The sequence below is a fragment of the Apteryx mantelli genome, chromosome 1 (genome assembly GCF_036417845.1).
Source record: "Apteryx mantelli isolate bAptMan1 chromosome 1, bAptMan1.hap1, whole genome shotgun sequence".
In the NCBI taxonomy this organism is placed as follows: Eukaryota; Metazoa; Chordata; class Aves; order Apterygiformes; family Apterygidae; genus Apteryx; species Apteryx mantelli.
Window position 1 is genome coordinate 182216041 of NC_089978.1, and position 19456 is coordinate 182235496.

A 19456-nucleotide genomic window follows, 5' to 3' on the forward strand; every position below is an offset into this window, starting at 1 on the left:
TTCTAAGTTCCCTTAGATGACTTGCTACCAGCTCTCAGAGGATACCAGATTATATGAACCTCACATAGCCTATTACACATCCCAACCTTAGCCTGACTTCCTGCAGTCTTATTTAACTTTTACAATCCATCAGCAAACCAAACTAAACAGGCAAAGCCTTGTAAGGCTGGTTTAATAGCACAAATTTAATAAATAGAGCCACACAGAAATGTGTGTCCTAACAGGGCATGTAGGAGCAAGAAGACATATACAACCCCCTTGAGCATACTAGAGATATAACAAAGATATACAAGTAATTCATTTTGTATTAAACATGCCAGAACACATGATTCCATGGGGTTTTATTTTGTTTCCAATTTGCACTTGTAGGTGAGCGAAACAGATGATGAGAGCCATCTTACTCTAAAAATAATTTTCATTATGAATAATTGCATCCCTCTGAAACAGACCTTTTATCATCTTTAAAGGCACAGAGTTAAAAGTAATTTGCTTGAGAAAAATAAATCCCTTGGTTATTTTACCAACAATTGGTCAGACCATGTACATGGAAAGAATTTTAAATATCCAACATACTTTTTTCACCATTTATGCCATCCATTTTCTGTCTTTCTGTTGCTTGGGCAGGAAGGCTACAAGAAATAGTTTCTTCATGTGTAAAGCCCCCTCATTAGGAGACAGTTTGTAGAGAGAACTTGGCACCTGGGTAGAATCCCAGTGACTTGTATCCTCTCACAAGCTTTCATTCAGGGCTTTGGGGCCATAGATACTTATATTTTATTGGTCCCTCAGGGGAGCACTACATTACTTGGTTTGGCCATTCACTGTTTCCACAGAATTTTATTGAAAAGATCGTGACTTTTCTATTACATTTTTAAACCTTTTTTTTTTATATATGCTTTAAGATGAAGACATTGAATGCTATCTGTTTAATATCTTCTTTGCTACAGATGATAGCTTCAGTAGGAACTTTAAGCATGCAAAGAACACAAAGTATAACCCTTACTCATTCTGCTAATTCAGCTTGTTTTAACTAGCTGTGAAAATACAATACGACACTCTTCTTGTGACTAGAATTTATTTCCCATGAAAACCTTCCAAGTATGCAAAAAATAGAGAAATGTTCTAAGTTTTCAATGGAAGATTAAAACACGTCCAGTTTCAGGTTATTTTTAGTTTTTTAATTGTAAAAACTGCTAAGTTACTATCAAAATATTTTTCCATAATAGTTATTAACACAAGAGAGCTGTTTTAAGGTTTTTTTAATGCTGACAAAAATCCGGATAGTTTTACTTGGGAGAATATACCTGTTTGGCAATGACGAAGAAAGATGAATTGCCCAGGATATACTTATTTGGAAGCCTGAGCTACTCATATTCAAAAGATAGAATGTCTGAAGTTGGTGATAGAACAAAAAACCTCATGTGCCTGAAATATTGGAATGACAGAAAATACAGTCCTGCATGGAAAATTGCCAGACTGTTAAATCTGTAAAATTTGGTTCTAATCAAAACAAAGGGATGGGGATACTGAGCATTTGCCTGAATTTTCCTAAATTTTGCCACATTTTCTTGAATGTCTTCAGGGACCCAAATCCTGTCTTTGAGTGTATGAACAGTTGTAGCATTTTAAAGACTGATGTGAGCCAGAATAGCTGTTATTGAAGAGTATCTGTCACTCAGATAGATGAACAACTGTGAAGCCACCTAGATCATGAACAAAGGCATATATGCATATGCATGTATAGTTGAATGCATGCAACTGAGCACATGAATGTGTGCAGATTATACATTATCTGTAATTATTTAATTATATGTAATAGGTATATATGTCTCTTTAATAAAACAAATTGATATATATTCCCTATATATGTACAGATTCTGTATATATGTATGCTAATTTCCACACTTCCTTGCTATTTGCAAGCTCCTGGGTTTATTTTCCCCACATGTTAACAGGTATGTTATCCTCTGATAAAAATATCCTGAATTTTGTTCCAGAATCTTCTCTCGCATTTTGTAGACAGCTTTAGAATAAGTGCTCTGTGTGTGTATGGCTGTGATCCACTGTGTATTGTCAGATTTGTGTCTGTGCCCTTGTCCCCACAAGCACTTACTACTGGGAGGAGTCCCACTGACTAGAAAGTATTTACAGGATGCAAGCGATTAATATTATTAATTGACTTTGTTGGTGGAGAGAAATGACTTTCTGTTTTCAGCTCTGTGGTATTTCTCCATCTGTCAGTAAATGACCAGCTTAAGCACTATTCTAAAATTTCAGCAGGCTTTGATGGGGAGGCAACTAGAGAGCTAGAAAAGCCTCCCTGACCACAGTGGCTCTTGTTGTGTAGACAGAGGACTTTTTCTCACACCTCTTTTTCCAGACTCCATAGACCACAGACATAGATCACATTGAACAAGGGTTTAACGTATTGTTCTTTCTCAGTTAGTATACAGTTCAGCAATGAAACCTTTTCAGGAACGATACACCTGTGATGTTTATACTAAGTCAGAGCTGAATCAGGGAATCTCTAGCTCACTGGCAAGGACGCAGGCCCAACTGAAGGTGCTTACAACCCATACCAGAGCCAGTTAGGGCAGTTCAGGCCCCAAAGGGCTAAGGAGAAGAGTCTCCCGGAGGTCACCACTGGAAGGGGTAAAAGTCAGAGGTGAATATGTAAGAGCAGTGGGGAGCTCATTTTATACATAAGATAAATAGGCAGTTCTGTGGAGAAGGATGAGACATCAAAAGCAGGATAGAGGGGAGGAAGATGGCTTGACCTGAAGGAAAGGGATAACATTTATGCAGAAGTGGAGCCTTTAAGCAAGAAGATCCTGCCCTTGACACAGGAGCCATATAAATGGCATTACAGGGAACTGAAAAGGGAACTTGCATGAAGTACCAGCACAGGAAGCAGTATTTTAGCAGTACTGCATTCACTGGCCTGAAAAGAGAGGCAGCAAAGAAGAGATTGGGGAAGTAGAGTGAGGGAGAGAGGAAGAATAAAGAAGGTCCACTGAACATCTGGGCATCAGTCTAGAGAAAACAGAGAAATAAAAAACACAGAAGTTGCAACCTCATGTACTATGTACTGTTTAGAAACCAAGTCAGGAAGCAGAAAGAAGTCAAAGCAATTCATGGTGACTGTTCTACATTTTACTTAGCTTTGCCTTCTCCTCAACCAGAAAAATAGAAGGGCAGCTGCCTCTGCTTTGTGGACCTGTGTAAAGATCTGCTGTTGCATGCATCCTAGGTAATTAGGGGCCATGTGCTGTTCCTCTCAGAAGAGCCTGCACCAGCCAGTAATGCTGCCTCCTGAGCAGGCCCAGAGCTTGGATCTGAAGGGTTGTGGCCATGCATGTGATCTGTGCCAAAGACCTGGGGAGCATTCTGGGCCTGTGGAGGTACAATTCGACCAATTTTGGTGGAAAATGCTGAAGAGTATTTTCCAGTGGTGCAAATCAAAGGAGATTTGCACTAAATAGTGTAAGAACATACCTTTTGTGCTCTTCATGTTCCTGTGTATCTATGAAGCAATTATGTAATAGGCCACTGTCTCTTTGGGTAAATGTCCCAGACCAGGAATGAAGTTTTCCAGTCTGTAGTAATAACTGTGTTCTTAAATAGAAATATTAATTTATTGAACATCAAATTCCAGTTTACACTAGAATAATTTAAATAGGACTGGGCAAAAATTTTTGGTCAAAAGTGAAGATCTGAGTCGACTGAAGCATTTTCTATATTTTTGTTTGCCAGATAATTTTGATTGGTAAAATGTCCCCCAGAATAAGGGAGAAAATACTACGTTTCATTTTGTCATTTATCGAAGTTTTTTTTTTAATTCAACTTTAAGAACACTAACAACATTTCTGAACATCAAAGTCAGAATGATTCTTATCCCATTAGACCAAGTGAAACATTTTGTCCAATCATAAATTGGAGGATTTTATCTTTCATCTGATAAGCAATTTGAAAAACAGTAATTTTAAGTTTATCTGGATTTTATCATTTGTATGTTTTTGGAACTTCAAGCAAACTGTGATATTAGTTATCTGCATATCTGCAGATTTAAAGAATACAACATGGTTCAGTGGAAAGAAGATCAAAATCAAGAGAAATAACTTCATTTTTTTATTACACCTTTGAGTCACTGCATGAAATGAAGCAAGACACTTCATTCTAATAGTTTCTGTAGAAAGCAGATAAGATCTTTAACCGATATTGTTAAGGGCTTTGCACAAAATTAAAATGTATATGCTTGCCATATATTAATATTTAGGTTTTTTGAGAGTTCCTGCTCCAAATATGTAAAATCTTGCTCTTTTCTGCTACAATATTGCACTTTTCAACTCCACTTTTCTAGAACTATTGTATATTTTAACCTGTCTCCTAATCCTATAAAAACGTTGCTTTTAATAATTCATCAGAAGTGTTCCTTGGAAGTCACCCCTTCAATGTGCAGCTCCTGTGTTTATTAAAGGAAGGGTGTTGACAGGCTTGAGGTGGGAACGACTTTTTTTCTTAATAACTTTGATGTCAAAAGACAGTTGTGTAACAGCAGATGGCCTTCTGGTGATAATTTCCTGCATGGCTCCTTTGGAAACACCAATCTGATCTAATTTATTTTTTATAGGAAATACCAATGAATTTTGTGGATCCCAAAGAAATCGACATCCCAAGTCATGGAACTAAAAACCGCTATAAAACAATTTTGCCAAGTAAGTGACTGAACCCATGGTTTTCTACTATAAAATTTAGTCCTGCTCTGTGAATATATTGCTGATGTACATTTATAGAAAATCTACCTGTCTTTATCTTTAAGCATTCTGTAGCTATTCATAAATATATTTGCAATCTATGTAGCAAGAAAACAAAAGAACAATGTTGTAGGACTTGCAAATGCAGAGCGCTCACTGGATGCCTTAGTCAGTAGGTGCACACCTTGGCCACATCTCAACTACATACTGAAATGTAGCCTGGGTGCATGCTGGTTTTATCTAGAAGAAAACTCAGGTAAATGGGTAGTGAGAGATCTGCCATGCCTAGCAGTAGCCGCCCCAGTTTGGAGGATGAGAGGACCAAGCCTGTGGGCTGCATCACTGCCCACACCACCTTGCAGTGTATACCCAAACACTGAATTCTCTCTGGTTGGGTCAAGCTGTTTGGAATCCTATCTAGCACTGAGTGGCCCAGATTAAAAGAACCAGTGCATCCTATCCTTTTTATAGTGGATTTCCAACTTCATACTTTTTTTTCTTCCCCATGCTCTGCATGGCTTTGTTGAAATCTCTACATTAGTAAGAAAACCGCTTTTACACAATATTGTCTCATAGTTGCTGTAAGCTTGCTTCTGCTTCATTATATTGCTTCTGTATTTTCATTGGCCCAAATTATTTATTTCCTGTCTTAGTAAGAATTGCTTCACTATAATTAGAGGTGATTGATTGAAAACTTCTCAGTGGAATAGTTTTCCTTGAAAATACAGGCTTCTCTGAAATGGAAATATTTTTATAACATTTACTGGGAGATAATGAGATATTCTGCTTCTCATTTATTATTTCATTCTGTGTAAAGTTTCAAAATAGATTGTAGAAATATTAATATTGCATTAAATATATAAATGAATAGTTGTGTTTTTATAATATTTTGACATTATCAAAGTAGAAAAGTTCAGGCATTTAAAATGTTGTAGGAGAGTACCACAGAAAAATTTAAACACATCTTTTTGTTTAAGTTTGGAATGAAGAATACCTTTAAATTGTCAGCATATCCCATCAACTACAAATTTGTTTTCTGATCATCTCTATAATGTCCTTGTAGTCCAATGTTATATGCTAATCATGCAAATTCATATACTTTAAATGACAAGATTTCTGTCTGTAAGCCTGAATGCATTGTAATTTGATCACATCATACAAAAACCTTGCAGTCAAATTAATGAAAAATGATGGCCTTCAGCAGCTAGATTAGTCTCAGAAACATGATACATAGCTGGGAAAGAAATTCACTGTGTGAAACGCTCACTTCCCTTCAATCAACAGTAAAATTCCCATTGACTTCAAGGTTATTTCATCTATTGCAAGGAATAGGCTGTGTGCAGTGAGTGCAATAAATGGATATTTAAGGGAATTAAATAAATGAAAGTAAGTGTATGCAAGTTATACACCAAGTAATCAGAAAATTAAATGACCCTTAGAATTTGGCCCAGTGTCAACAGGATGTATACAGAGGGTGAAATCCTGACCCTGCTGACGAAAGCAGGAGTTTGCCATCAGCTACAGCGGAGCCAGGATATCACCCAAGCCTCCCTCCTTTTGACAGGCCTGATTTTGGGAATGACCTCTCCTTTCAGATAATTTCTAGTGTTAGAGCTCCCCCCGCTACGGCAAGATACGCCTTGTAAATGCAATGCATCCTATTTTCCTGCAGCATGTGTTTTGAATTGGGTCACGGCGGTTGGACTGTAGTTGATGTTGATGAGTTTTGAGAGTCTGAATGCCTTTGTATTTTCACTTGCAGTTAGCTGGGATGTGCCGTTAACTCCGAGGCACATTTTCAGTCAAAGCACACAGTCGGTGTACACCACAGCTACTCACCGACAGACACTGTAACCATCATTGACAGAAACGGAGAGGTCTGTCATGTGTTAGCACCAAGCTTTTTCAAAGCAGATATTTTCAGGGATTGAAGGACATGCTCATAATAAATACTCACACACCCCACACCCAGTCCAAAAGGGTTTGGAAATGATTTGAATGATTAAACAGAACAGCTTTCCTGGTTTCCTGCTCAGATGATATCAACCCACTGCTTAGTACGCCTGTGTCAGCTTTTCCATTCCCAGTGCTGGGTGCGTCTTTTGAATCAGGGCACCTGTGGTGACAAGTGACGTTTGAATTGATGGATTATCTCCTAAAAATCCCCTAGCCTGCCAGCTCCACCCTCTGCACTGTGGAGGATGTTCTCATTTTCTGAGAGATAAGTCTGACATAGATAATTCTGTGACAGGGTGGATGAGGGCAGGTGAGTGTTAATAGATACTGCTCAGTCAGACACATTCATGTGAAATAAAGTGAATGCCTAATGAAAGTTAGTTCTATATGGACAACTATGAATTACAGGAAATACTACATTTCTATGAAAGATGTTCCAGTTGCAGTGTAAAATAGCCAACACTCATATACAAATGCTAGGATGCCTCTGTCAACTTTCTAAGTATTAGTTGGTTTATAATAATATGCTAATACAGCTAACAAGACCAGCCTTTTTCAGTGTGGGATCAGAGGCAAGATGCTAAACTGTTCCTTAAAATATGTTTCGCCATCCCTCCTCTCTGAGATGCCATCTACTGGACCCATTTAATCCCTCTCCATATCTTTGGCTACATTCCCTCCGCCATCCTCTTACAGCATTTCTTTCCTCCTTGGACCAGGTTCGCAGTCCTACACTCATTGTTCCCCAGTCTCCCTCCACAACTATATCCTTGCAGTAGAGCACCAGCCCCAATGCTCCTTATTCATCCTCTTATTTCACACCTTCACCTTTCCAAAATCAAGTCTTTGCCTGCTGTCTCCTGTAGCCCCTACTACATGTTCCCATAGCAGGACCTCAGCTTTAAAGCCATGTATTTTTTCCCCTCCTATGTCACTTTTCCACCTCAAACCAGAAGCAGAATTCCTGTGCTGCTTCAGAGCATATGTGGGATCTTGCTTACAAAGGAGCAAGTGGCCTAACATAAAAGCCAACCTTTCTATGGGTATCTTCATGTGTGTAACATGTCCAAGGTAACCTGATGTCATTTCTTACCTCTTTCTAAAAAGTACCCTCAGGGCAAAAGCCTACATGAAAGCGGTCACTGCAGAAGAGCAGATTCACAGTAAAACAAAGGTGGAAAGCACTTGGCAGGTCAGGCCCACAAATCCACAAGCTATTGTTTAAATTGTTTGTGCTAAAACTGGCTCTCCATTTAAAGACAAGGGGAAATTTAAATCTAAATCATATGAACAAAGTACTTCCCTGTGCAGGCTTCTAGACAGATGCTGGGAAACAGTTCTCTTGATGTTGAGAATTTTCAAGCTCCCTTGTAGTACAGTCCTGACTTTGAACTTTATCATATTTGCTCCAGTCCTACTCCCTAATGAAGACAGTAGGATCACCAGCAGGCTTACAAAGACTAAAGAAAATCATCATATTTACAAAGCAGAAGGAGATAAAATGTTTATTCTTAACAGAATTCAACATGGATTCATCAAAGAATTTTTTGTATTTCCCTGTGAGTTGATAAAATGTATCCTAGTTGAAGTCAACAGTATCATAAGTACTATAATATTTGTAAAAGTCCAATATTATAATATTTAATCTGTGTTAGACTGCACTGCTAAAAATACAAATGGATATTAGGCAACCATTATTCCTAGTAGGTAAGAAAGATATCCTTTGCATGAATAAAACTTTATTTTCTAATGCTGAAGCACATTTTAAAATGTAGAAACACTCAACATCGTAAAGCTGTTAGGTTTTCCATTGGGAAGCCTTGGATTGCGTTGGAAGTCCTGGGAAATGATTCAGATGAGATTAAAAAGTAAGGCATAATTTACAAGTGTTTTATACATGAGGTGTTTTGAGCCAGTTATATTATTTGCAAGGCTCATAGCCTATTCCTTACCTGTCATAGATTTGAAATAGAATCTGGTATGATTCTTCCACATTCCCTCTTACAATGTTTACCAATTAATACCAGTATCCGTAATTCATTTATAGACTAAAAGCAAAAAGAAGCAAAGTAGGGGCGGATGAATTTCAAAATATTTCAGTATCTGAAAGATTCATGAATCTTTTGGGCTGAAAGTGTGAGAGCAGTCTGCCTCAAAAAATTTTCACCTCCCTTTCCTGCTCACAAAACTGAAATACCATAAAGACAGCCCTTCCCACAGTGTTTCGGTCTTTTTTTGGTAAGGCAGCTAGGAGTGAACCAAGAGTAACAAATGACTTATTCTGTAAATACTAAAAATGCAGATATACCCACGCCCTAAAGAATTTAGAATGCAACAGCAGTCTAAAAAAGAAGAATTAAAAACAAACAAGCCAGGCTCTATCTGTAGAATACAGCCTTTGCAATAAGATGGACTTGGGTCTTCATGACAAAGTGGCGTTCATGGAGTGGATGAGTCTCCAGTATTGATGGCACTGGGGGAGGCTGTCTGTCAACACCATCCTTGCTATGACATGTGGCCCAGCATGTTCCCTACACTGGCTGTTCTCATGGGGGCCAGCTACAGCCCCTTTAACTCCCTCCTATTCCTCAAGCCTGGTAAATTCTCACCAGAATTAATTTGTTAAAGATGGAGTTAGAGGAAGCTTCTCTTACTCTAGTGGAGAAGCTGTTCCAGACTTCCTAGGTACATGGAAGAAAACAACAGTAATTTTGCCTCAGTCAAAACTGTAGGAATTGTAATTATAATACACTGTACTTAAAACCTGTGCTGCATTTCAAGATGCTTTGCAAACACCAATGAATTCAGCCTTGCAGCCACCATCTGCGTCTTTCTACTGCAGCTTCAGACTCTGAGACTTTACCATCCTTGACGAAAAGATTATTACCTCCAAGGTATTTGTCATTCAGGAGTAAGTTAATTACTTCCATTTGTGTATGGTGACTGGTTAGTGGCTCTAGATCTTTAGCAGTGCTCAGGCTTCCCTCATTTCAGAGCTGAGTTTACAGCATTTATCTATTTCATAAATGATCATGACTGTTAACTTATAAAAATATTCCCATTCCAAAGCAGTGATTATTCAGTTGATTGGACTTGGAAGCAAGTAACTGTGAAATTAATTTAGCAGCTCCTTAGTATCATGAGAAATTTATCCCAAGATATGGTAAATAAGCTGTTGAGTCTGCTTGGAAGAGGGTTTTTAAGGTAGGGGTCAGGCTACATCAGAATCACAGGAATTGTGTGAGCTAGAGGAAGCGGGTGTTTTTTCAAGGCCACGTAGCCTGAGGCATTTGTGGAAATGGCTAATAATCACTCTGTGCTGAAAAGGAATGAGAGGTTTCCTGTCCTCATATTGTTAAGGGGAAAAAAAGCTGTAAGTGAAAAGGTTGGGAAAGCTAGTACAAAGATATTTTAACACAAGCTAACTAGGGTTCATATTGTGCAGTTAACACAGAGGACAAGAGTTCCATGTACGGACTTTGAACCAGAAGACGTACATTCATTTGCACATTTTAAGAAACATGCTTTCAAAACATTGACCTGGACCCTGCAATGACTCCATTCTCTTCCCAAGAAGCTCCTGTGACCTTCAGTGGGAACTGGAGATAAACTATGCTTGGGATCACCCCTCCTCTTCTTTTGATTTGCAAAGGTTTTATCTTGTCCTTAGGAACAGAATGAAAAGTCAGAAAAGAAATCCAAAAGCAACTCTGTGAAAATACAGTTTTGCTAGTAGGAAGAACAGCATATGTATCTCAGTAATCTCTTTGGTGTAAACAGCAGGAACACATAATAAATAGTGTTATCACACTGTGCTGCAGTTCAGCATCTGTGTATTATCTTTGAACACCTTGCCTGGATTCCACTCAGTAAAGCAGCTCTCCAGAGACTATTTCCAAACCAACAGGTGTGTGAATGCTGTCAAAAAAGCTGATTCTATTTAATTATTTAAGAAAACTACTGGGAGAAAAGATTTTCTTTTTTCAGTACAGAAATGTTTACATATCATTTTGTTGGAACTGGAATATTTTTTTCAGAAAAGGTGTGGAGAAAGTCAAAGTAGGACCCCCTAGACAGCCACAACATGGGCTCCTCACTCCCCTCCTCCTTATGACTTTCTGTGAAACTGTGTAATTGAGAATTTACTGTCTTATTCATAAAGCCTAATACATGGGGGACCCACATCATCATGAATGAGCAAGCAAAAACTTTCTTTGCAGAAGGGATCTAGTAACCCCCAACTCCATACTCAACAGAATTGCCCTGACTCCATTCGAGATCATCCAAGACAGTGAATGAAAGAAGAGCACAAAGTAAAAAGTTCCTATATTTTGGCATCATTTCTCCAGTCTGTTACATGCAAATGTTCACAGGTTGTGTTAGATAAGAACACAGGACAGAAGGAAAGGATACGGCTCACTGAGTCCAGCCCTTGCAGTGAAAATTATACTGATATAAAAGTACATAGCTGATCTCCCCAGGCAGAGGGGTCAGTGCAAGGCCTTTTCCTAATTTAAATCCAACTGTAGTCATTGGAACAATACAGCTCTATGCAAAGATATCTAAGTGTCATCCAAAGGAGATGGTATGCAAAGATATGACACAGGTTTCAGAGACAGTCTAGGCAGCTCAGCTTGATACTCAACGGGGGCAAACAAGACTTTGTTCAACATTGCCCTGACCTGATAGCATTGTTTCTATGGCCACAGCTTGCTGAGATGCTTCTGCACAGCCCCGCATTGTGCAGTGTAGGTTTACCTTCATTACATGTGTTGATCCTTTGCAGAGGAAAGAATTTCATGCATAATGTTTTAGTGTTTGGCAACCCCCAGATTACAGTAGATTATTTTCTTCAACAAATCTTTGATTCTTTAGAGAAATCTTCTAATTATGGGTTTTCTTTTCAATTTCCATCTTCCTTGTGTTCTTAGATCCTCTGAGCAGAGTGTATTTGAAACCAAAAAATCCATCTGACTCCTTGAGTACCTACATAAATGCTAACTACATTAGGGTAAGTAAATGTACACTGTTCATGTGCTTTTGAGACAATATTTGATTTTCCACCTGAATAACTGATTTTGCCAAGGTGCCACTCATTTTATTCCTACCCATCTTCACTGATAAATCTTAATCTTTTTGTCTACATTGGTGTGATAGAAATAGTCTCATGAGCTGTTTGTAGTAAAGACCGCATAGCCATAAATGTACTAAAACGGTTGCAGCAGCAGAAATAATTTATCAAATAGTTTATTAAAAACATTAAGAAACACATGCATTACTGTTTCTGTTTATCTCAGTATTTACTGTTTTATATTGTTGTACTGCCTTATAGGAAGGAAAAGAGGTCTACATTTTAACTGAGAGAGATGCTGAGTGTTTTGGCAAAGAAAAGATTAGTCAACAGCAATATAAGCTCCATGGTTGCTCACTGTGGTGATGTTATCTCCAAAGAAGTCCAGTGGTGATGGGTTTTTAGTACATATTATATCAGTTGATAGTTCTGAAATCATCAGTTAAGTAATTAAATAAATACCATAGCAAGTCTGTGAAAAGGGGCATAATCAGATGTATTAAGTATGCATGTTCACCAGCACACAAATTCTTTCACATATTTGCTCCCTATATGAAATGATTACATGATACAAAGACTTTACCAGCATGAATCCTGTTGGAAAGCACTATTTCTAAGTGTCTAACTACGAAATAATCCTCAATAACTACAGATGGAGCCTTGTTACACTCAGTGGCACAATATATACTGAACACAATACTAAGAAACTGCTTTAGGAATGTTTTAGGAGTGTATTCCTCTATCTGCAAAGTTTAATGTTTTAATTAGAGTTATGTGCTAGATCCTCAGCTGGAGTAAATGTAATAGTGCAATTGAAATTTGGCTCCTGAGCTCAACAATAATGCTGCTTATTTAAACAACAGTACCTGAATATATACATACACATCCCCCACAGCCCTTACCCTGCCTCACTCTACATCCTGTACATCCAGTGTTTTGCAAAGACATCAGCAGAGCAGTTGTCTGTGAAGAGTAACGGTGCAACCCTTCACTCAGCCAGGCCACCACATTTTGAGGCCTGTGAGGTGTTCCTCCCCCCTACGCCACCCTCCACAAGCCAAGAGATGATGATTTCTCCTCCTGCTGCCACTGGTGGCATTGCCAGCAATCTCAGAAAAAAATCATTGCAGTGATGAAATGAAATTCCACATGTGGAATATCATTAAGCTCACTAGGATCCTGCCACAGCTGTCTGACAAAGTGTGTTCAGGAAAGTTGCTCAGTCGTATGAGGACTGTTTATACCAGATGAGGATCTACCCTGTTGTTTCATGCAATGGATAACAGTGCGGATAAGTGTTGTCAGGGCGAAAGCACACAAAAGGAAGGCCCGTGGTTAGAGGCTCCCGCTCCACCTCCAGCTCTTCTCCATCTATTCATTCCTTTCAGACATTGCCAGTCTCTTCTGATCTGCATCACTGTGGGACACCCTGTCACTGCACAAGTTCACAGGATATCCTTTTCACCTGAAAAAAAAGAGAGTAATTTCTTGTCTTTCCCATTTCTTCCTGTCTTTCCCTCCCTCCTGCTTCCCCACTGTTTACCTGCCCTTTCTTTGACTGCCTGCTCACTTGTGTGTCTCAGGACACCCTGTATTGATAAGTTTTCCCTCGTATAAGGTCTTATTAAAGATACTTATCCTTAGCAGACATGCAGAGTAGAGCTTTTGACTCCACAAGTATTCACATATTTTTAAATCTCTTTTCCTGTCATGATCTTCATAGAAGCCAGTTTTATAGTTCTCTCTCATTTGTGTCTATGACTGTAAACTGTCTGGTAAACACTGCAACAATGTAAATTACAGATTAGAGTGCCACTGGATGATGCAAAGCCCCAAGAATTTGGGGAACAGGGTAAGCTAGAAGAAGCCAAGGAAGCAGGGAAATTTGAAGGGGACTGACATATTCTCTGGACCATTTCAGTCCATTGAATCAGTAGCTTCCAGAGGAAAAACTGTTCTACTGAAAAATTTCTGGTCTGCTCTACTATTAGTCGTAATTGCTTTCAGTTCAAATAACTTTTGTTAGATCCAGATTCTTCCTTCTGCTCTTTTAGAACGTTCACCTGCAGTCCTGGTCCACCACATGAATTTAAAGTAAATGCTTTTGTGTCTGTTTCTCAACCAGGGATATGGAGGTAAAGAGAAGGCTTTCATTGCGACTCAGGGACCCATGATTAATACCGTGAATGATTTCTGGCAGATGGTTTGGCAAGAAGACAGCCCTGTCATTGTCATGATCACAAAGCTGAAAGAAAAGAATGAGGTATGACAACTAGCCACACTGAGAAATTATTCCAATGGCTGCGACCGGTAGAAAGAACCTTAGTAGATATGGAAGAATGCGGGCAGATACCTGGCTCTCCAATACTGTGGTAATGGGCATTGTGAAAAATAATGTTAGGTAGTCAAAAAAACAGTTGTGATTGTGAAGCGATCACAAGAGATGTGCTGAAAAAAAAACAGGATTCCATTTTCTAGATTTGTCTTATTGGATTCATTTTTTTTAAGAAACACCTCACTTACCAATTGGTCACCTCTGTACTTAATTGTTACTTTCTATTATGCAAAAAATAGAGTTGTAAATGGATAATGTTATGATCAGAGATTTCCTTACATGATCAGAGTTTGCACTTTGGCGTAATGGCAGTTTTTGAATACATTCTAGTTTTTAAAAATGATCGAGTACAACCCAGAAATATTGCTTGTGCTCCCAAATGCCAACACCATGGAGAGACTTAGCCAGAATGGAAATATGTCTCTTTACCTTAATACCAAGTACATGTGACAAATGAATTTCAATTGATAATGGCCAGCTAACTATACATTCTGTGACTTTTGGATGAATTCCCAACTACATCTTTAATCGCTTCATTTAATATTCCATGTAGGTTGTTCGCAGGCTTTTCCTGATAGTGTCAGAATCCATGTTTGTTACTGTCAGACATTAAGAGTGAAAATGACTCCCTTGTGCAGAGGTCAACACAAAGCCCTGTTTTGGAAGTTTGAATATTACAGAAGTGGTTTATAGGGCTGCTGTGCAAAAGAGAAACTGAAGGGTGTTTGAATTGTCTCTTGTGTCTAAACTGATAGACTTGGTAGCACTTCCCAGCTCCAGGTAGGTGCCTCGACCATGTCTCAGCACCATGTCGGGGAGGCTCCAGGCCCACTCTGCCGCTGCTTCACTTGCTTCCCTGCCCTTCACGCTCAGATGCACGTAGGGAAAGAGAAATCGAGTATATTCAGGCCAAGTTTCTGGTCTGAGTGATGAAGGGGCCAAGAGTCTGAGTGCATTCCCACGGCACAAACTCACTGCTCAGTTTAACTGTGGACTCAGTGAATACACGCTTCCTTTCTTTTGCACCTGACCACTGCTTGGCTCTTTACTGCTGTGAGTTTTGGGTTCTAGCATGAACTAGCTTTAAAATCCAGTGAATTTTAAGAAAGCTGTTTGTAGAAAGTAGGTTCTGTGCTGTAAAATATCCTAAGACATACTTCCAAAACAGGTGGCATTTTGAAACTGTGTTCTAGTCAAATAAGCGTCCAGAAGCCTACATTAAAGGTTTATTCCTGAAAAAGTAGGAAACTTAACCCAACCTAACTGGCCAAAAGAATAAGTATTTCTCTGAGGAAATACTGACTGTTTAAACACTTACATCTGACACTGTGTAAGAAGAATGACTTGAAAGAAATGCCCAGTGGTTTCCAACATGTCAGGAAACCCTGTGTTTACCTGAGTTACGCAGGCCCTGGGCTCTAGTGTTTATCCGCATTGTTGTGGACTGGCAGTGGTAATTTCCTCCTAATAGAAAGGGTGGGGAATCTCAAATAATTCCCAGGCTATATAGAGAGGCTGTGTTTGCACAAGCTGTCCTGCCCTGTCTAGAAACCTTAGGAATTCTCTCACCATTAACTGATTGCTCCCAAAACTTTACTTGCTACTGAAAAGAAAGCAGCTAATGACTGTGCTCAGCATATTAACTTACCCATTAAAGTATTTGTTGCCTATCGAAAAGAGAAGAACTGATGTTATTTAGCACAATAGCACTTGCTATTTTTTCCCTCTCTGTGCTTTGCAGTATTTCCATCATTTTCAGGGAGGTGCATTTGCAATATATACATATACGAATGCATTCATATTTGAAAGTGTACTATCCACATACACCTTTTACCAAGATATGTTCCCTTGTACCACCATACGTTATTCTTAGGTTTATTCCTCAGTTGTTATAACATCACTCAGTCATTTGAGCTATAATGTGTGAGGGAGCTTGCAAATGAGAGACACATGAAAAGCAGTAATCTTAACAATAAATTCATTTCTTTAACATAAGTAAAATTATTTGTGACTTTAGTATCCTGGTTCAATATACTGATGTGATGAATTTGAAAAAACAATGGGAATTGTGTGAAATGATGGTAAATGTAGGTTTGTGTGGAGTTAGTTCCTTTCATAAGATGAAAAACTTGGTTAGGACTTGCTGTGGTAAGTTTTTTTGTAAAATGAATGAAGATATAATATGAAAGTAGACTGCTGAACAAAATATTCATTTCAGCTGTGTGACAAAATTTGGAGTATTAAACTACTTTCTGAATTCCTCTTCATTTTGAAGACTGGTAAACAAATGGAGGTTGATTTGTAAGCAAGAATAATGCTAAAGGAACTGCAGTTCAGTGAGCATTTTAAGCAGAATCTGTAAAACCTGTACTCAAAATTACTCAATGTCTGAACAGACTGGAGCATCCACCTGTCCACATTCTCATGTAAGGAGAGTGCAAAGCAATGGAACTTTTGCCTGAAATTTGGAATTCCAGCCTATAATTTTAGGATTAATATGATGGAAAATTCATCTCACCTAGTCATCTAAGTACCCTCTCTAGTCACTGAGGAGCAGTAGTCAGCTTCAGAGGGTCATCCATTCTATTTGAAGAGAATGAGATAAATCACCCACCAAAGGTTACCATCTCTAATCCTACAGTAATATTTTAGTATCTGATGTTGAAAAACGTTATCCATGGGGCATGTGTAAACTTAATTTAATAACAGATCATTTAGCCAAGACAACTGGACAGTAGAAATTCAACAAATATCTGGAATGAGAATACTCTCGTTTATAGGCTTCTGTTGTATCAGCTGTCTTTCATAGTTATGCTATGTATTCCATGGATAATATGCATTTTGTTTGCCTTCAAAACAAACTAGCAACATTACATATAAACGAGGAAACATATTTTTGAATGCATAAATAAAGATTACAGTGCAGCATTATGCAAGAAGAAAGGGCTAGTACTCTGATAGATGCCTTAAACAACGTGTGTTATTCAACTCAGATAATGTAACGCCTGTTTTTCAAGTACTTATCTAGCACAATCTTGTTAACTTACTATTTGAAGCTCATATCATTTTGCATGCAACATTTTTTCCCCAGTTGTGTAGGCATTCTTAACTATGCATAGAAAAGTAGCTATTGGAAATTGGAAATCCTACCTTTTGCAGAATTCACATAAGCCTCTTTGAAGATTACTTATTAGTTAAACTAAGTATTGGTGCCATAGATTTGTCTTGGGCTTTGGAAAAACTTAAGAAGATTTGGTCCTAGTTTTGAGGATTTTAGTAGATGAAGGCAAATCCTGCAAGCCCTTTTAAGGTATGCCTCTCATGCTTGAGTTAGTAGTGACAGCAAATAAGGATACGAGCAAAAAGGGATTTTGCAAATGAAGCTTTGCTGTAATTATTCATTAATTTTGCATGTTGGCCTGATTATTGGGACATTTAATTTATAAATATGTTCGCATTGCTGTAAGGAAAAATAAGCAGGAAAAGAACTGAAGCTGAAATAAAGCAACTGCAAAATATTTGAGAATTGTTAAAGGACAAACAGTTAGCTTTGATCATCCGCCCTCCCCACACATACACACTTCCCAAGCCAGCTCGGAGAGCCAATTTGGTTCAGAGGGTCCAAAGCCAGAGAACGAAAAAGAGCTAAATAACCCATGAGCTGAGAAAGCCTTTCTCCACTCAGCAGAATTGTTTGGGGGAACCAGACTGTAATAGAAGCACTTTCTGGCGAGTTAAAAAAAAACTTGTGCCACTAAACACGGACTGACCGTGATAAAATTGCAGGTGGCAGCCGCCGTGGGAAGTCTGGCACAGCACCTCAGGAGGCATCAGGGCAGGCTGGCACCTGGCAGGCAGCAGCGGGACACGCAAGGAGGCAGCGCAGGGGATGGGCAACCTAACGCTGCAGCCTTCCAGAGGGAGAAGGACAAACATGAAAGATCATGTGAGATATTGTTTGTTGCATCAACTTCCTGCTCTGGCCAAGGAATGCTTTTTTCCAAAAAAAGGTCAGGGACCAGATCATAAATAGTCAGCAGCTGAGAGCAGTAATAGAGAGCTAGCCAATGGAAATGAATCCTGAGGGGGAATCTGAAAGGTGGCAGGAAGATGAGACTTTTTCCACGCAAAGTAAGAAGCTTCCCAGGCTTTTGGTTGGCCTGAAGTTGGCTGTGATGTTTTTTTTATTTGATCTTAAGCATCTTTTTAAAAATCACACTCATAGCTCTGACGTGTTTGCGGTCTACATAAAGGATTGGACATTCAATGTCAAGCTCACAGAAATATGTGACCTGTTTAGAGAGCACTGTAATAGATGAATACGCTTAATGGGAAACCAAAAGAGGCCTGAAAGAAGAGCAGGGAACAGAATCAGTAACATCACAAAAACAAGTCGGTTCCACCCTTTCCAAATATACATATACATATATAAAAGCAAATAAGCCTTTACTGATTAAAGACATGAAGCTAGAGAGCAGTTTAGTTTTCCTAAACACTGTGTTTGGCTTTTGAGCAGGTGTAAAGAATATTTATCTGATTCTAGTGGAATTTTTTTTTTAGATGTAAGTAATAGCTTGAAGTAATTTACTTCTTTTTTGCCGATGTTCCTGGGAGATTCTATATTATTATCTATGTGTCTGATATCTTTATCCTCTCCCATCTTCTTCTCGATCCCTTTATTATAACAAACTTTCAAAAACGCGTTAGTTTCCCCAAATACCTGTCTTCTTAGAAGTGCCTCAACCAGCTGATTCCAGCTGTATTTTCAAGACTTTTTTTAAAGCAGTAACAAACAGAATTCTTGAAAGACTGAAGAACACAGGAGACTGTGTTAAAAATAATCCATTGTATCTTACTAAATGTAGATGGGCTGTTAATTGAAAGCTATTTTAATGAGCAGTCCCATTTCATTGTCCACCCAGTGCAAGTTGCCAATTGCAGCGCTGGGAGAAAGTCAAGAAAAACATTCTTATGGACTGCCCGAAGTCTTTGTAGTCGGTGCAGCATACTTTCATTTATCAAGAAGTCTCAGGGGTTGACTGAGCTATTGTTGATTGTCAGAGTACAATTGTGTATTTAGACTTTTCTTTTTCCCATATTAGCAGGGCAAAACTACACTCCCCAGAGAGGGGCATGAATTGCAGATCTCACGGATGATAATAGCTATATGTGTCACATGGGGTGACTGTGGAACTTGGGAACACTTTTTTCATACAAATTTCCGAGTATTTTGTTGCCATTCTTGGTGTCTTCGGGGAGACAGCAAATTTAAGATGTTCGAGTAACTCTCCAAAAGACAGGATTTGAACGAAACCGGTCAGGTTGGCCAGCATTATTTCA

At 38.7% G+C, this 19456-nt stretch overlaps 1 protein-coding gene across 1 annotated transcript in view; it reads left to right on the forward strand.

Moving 5' to 3' along the window:
• PTPRR (protein tyrosine phosphatase receptor type R) overlaps positions 1 to 19456 on the forward strand; it is a 145814-nt gene that overhangs the window by 114457 nt on the left and 11901 nt on the right. The window contains exons 7-9 of the mRNA XM_013947012.2: positions 4631 to 4715; positions 11642 to 11721; positions 13907 to 14044. Of these exons, the coding sequence (XP_013802466.2) occupies positions 4631 to 4715; positions 11642 to 11721; positions 13907 to 14044 (303 nt within the window). The remainder of the gene's footprint in view (positions 1 to 4630; positions 4716 to 11641; positions 11722 to 13906; positions 14045 to 19456) is intronic.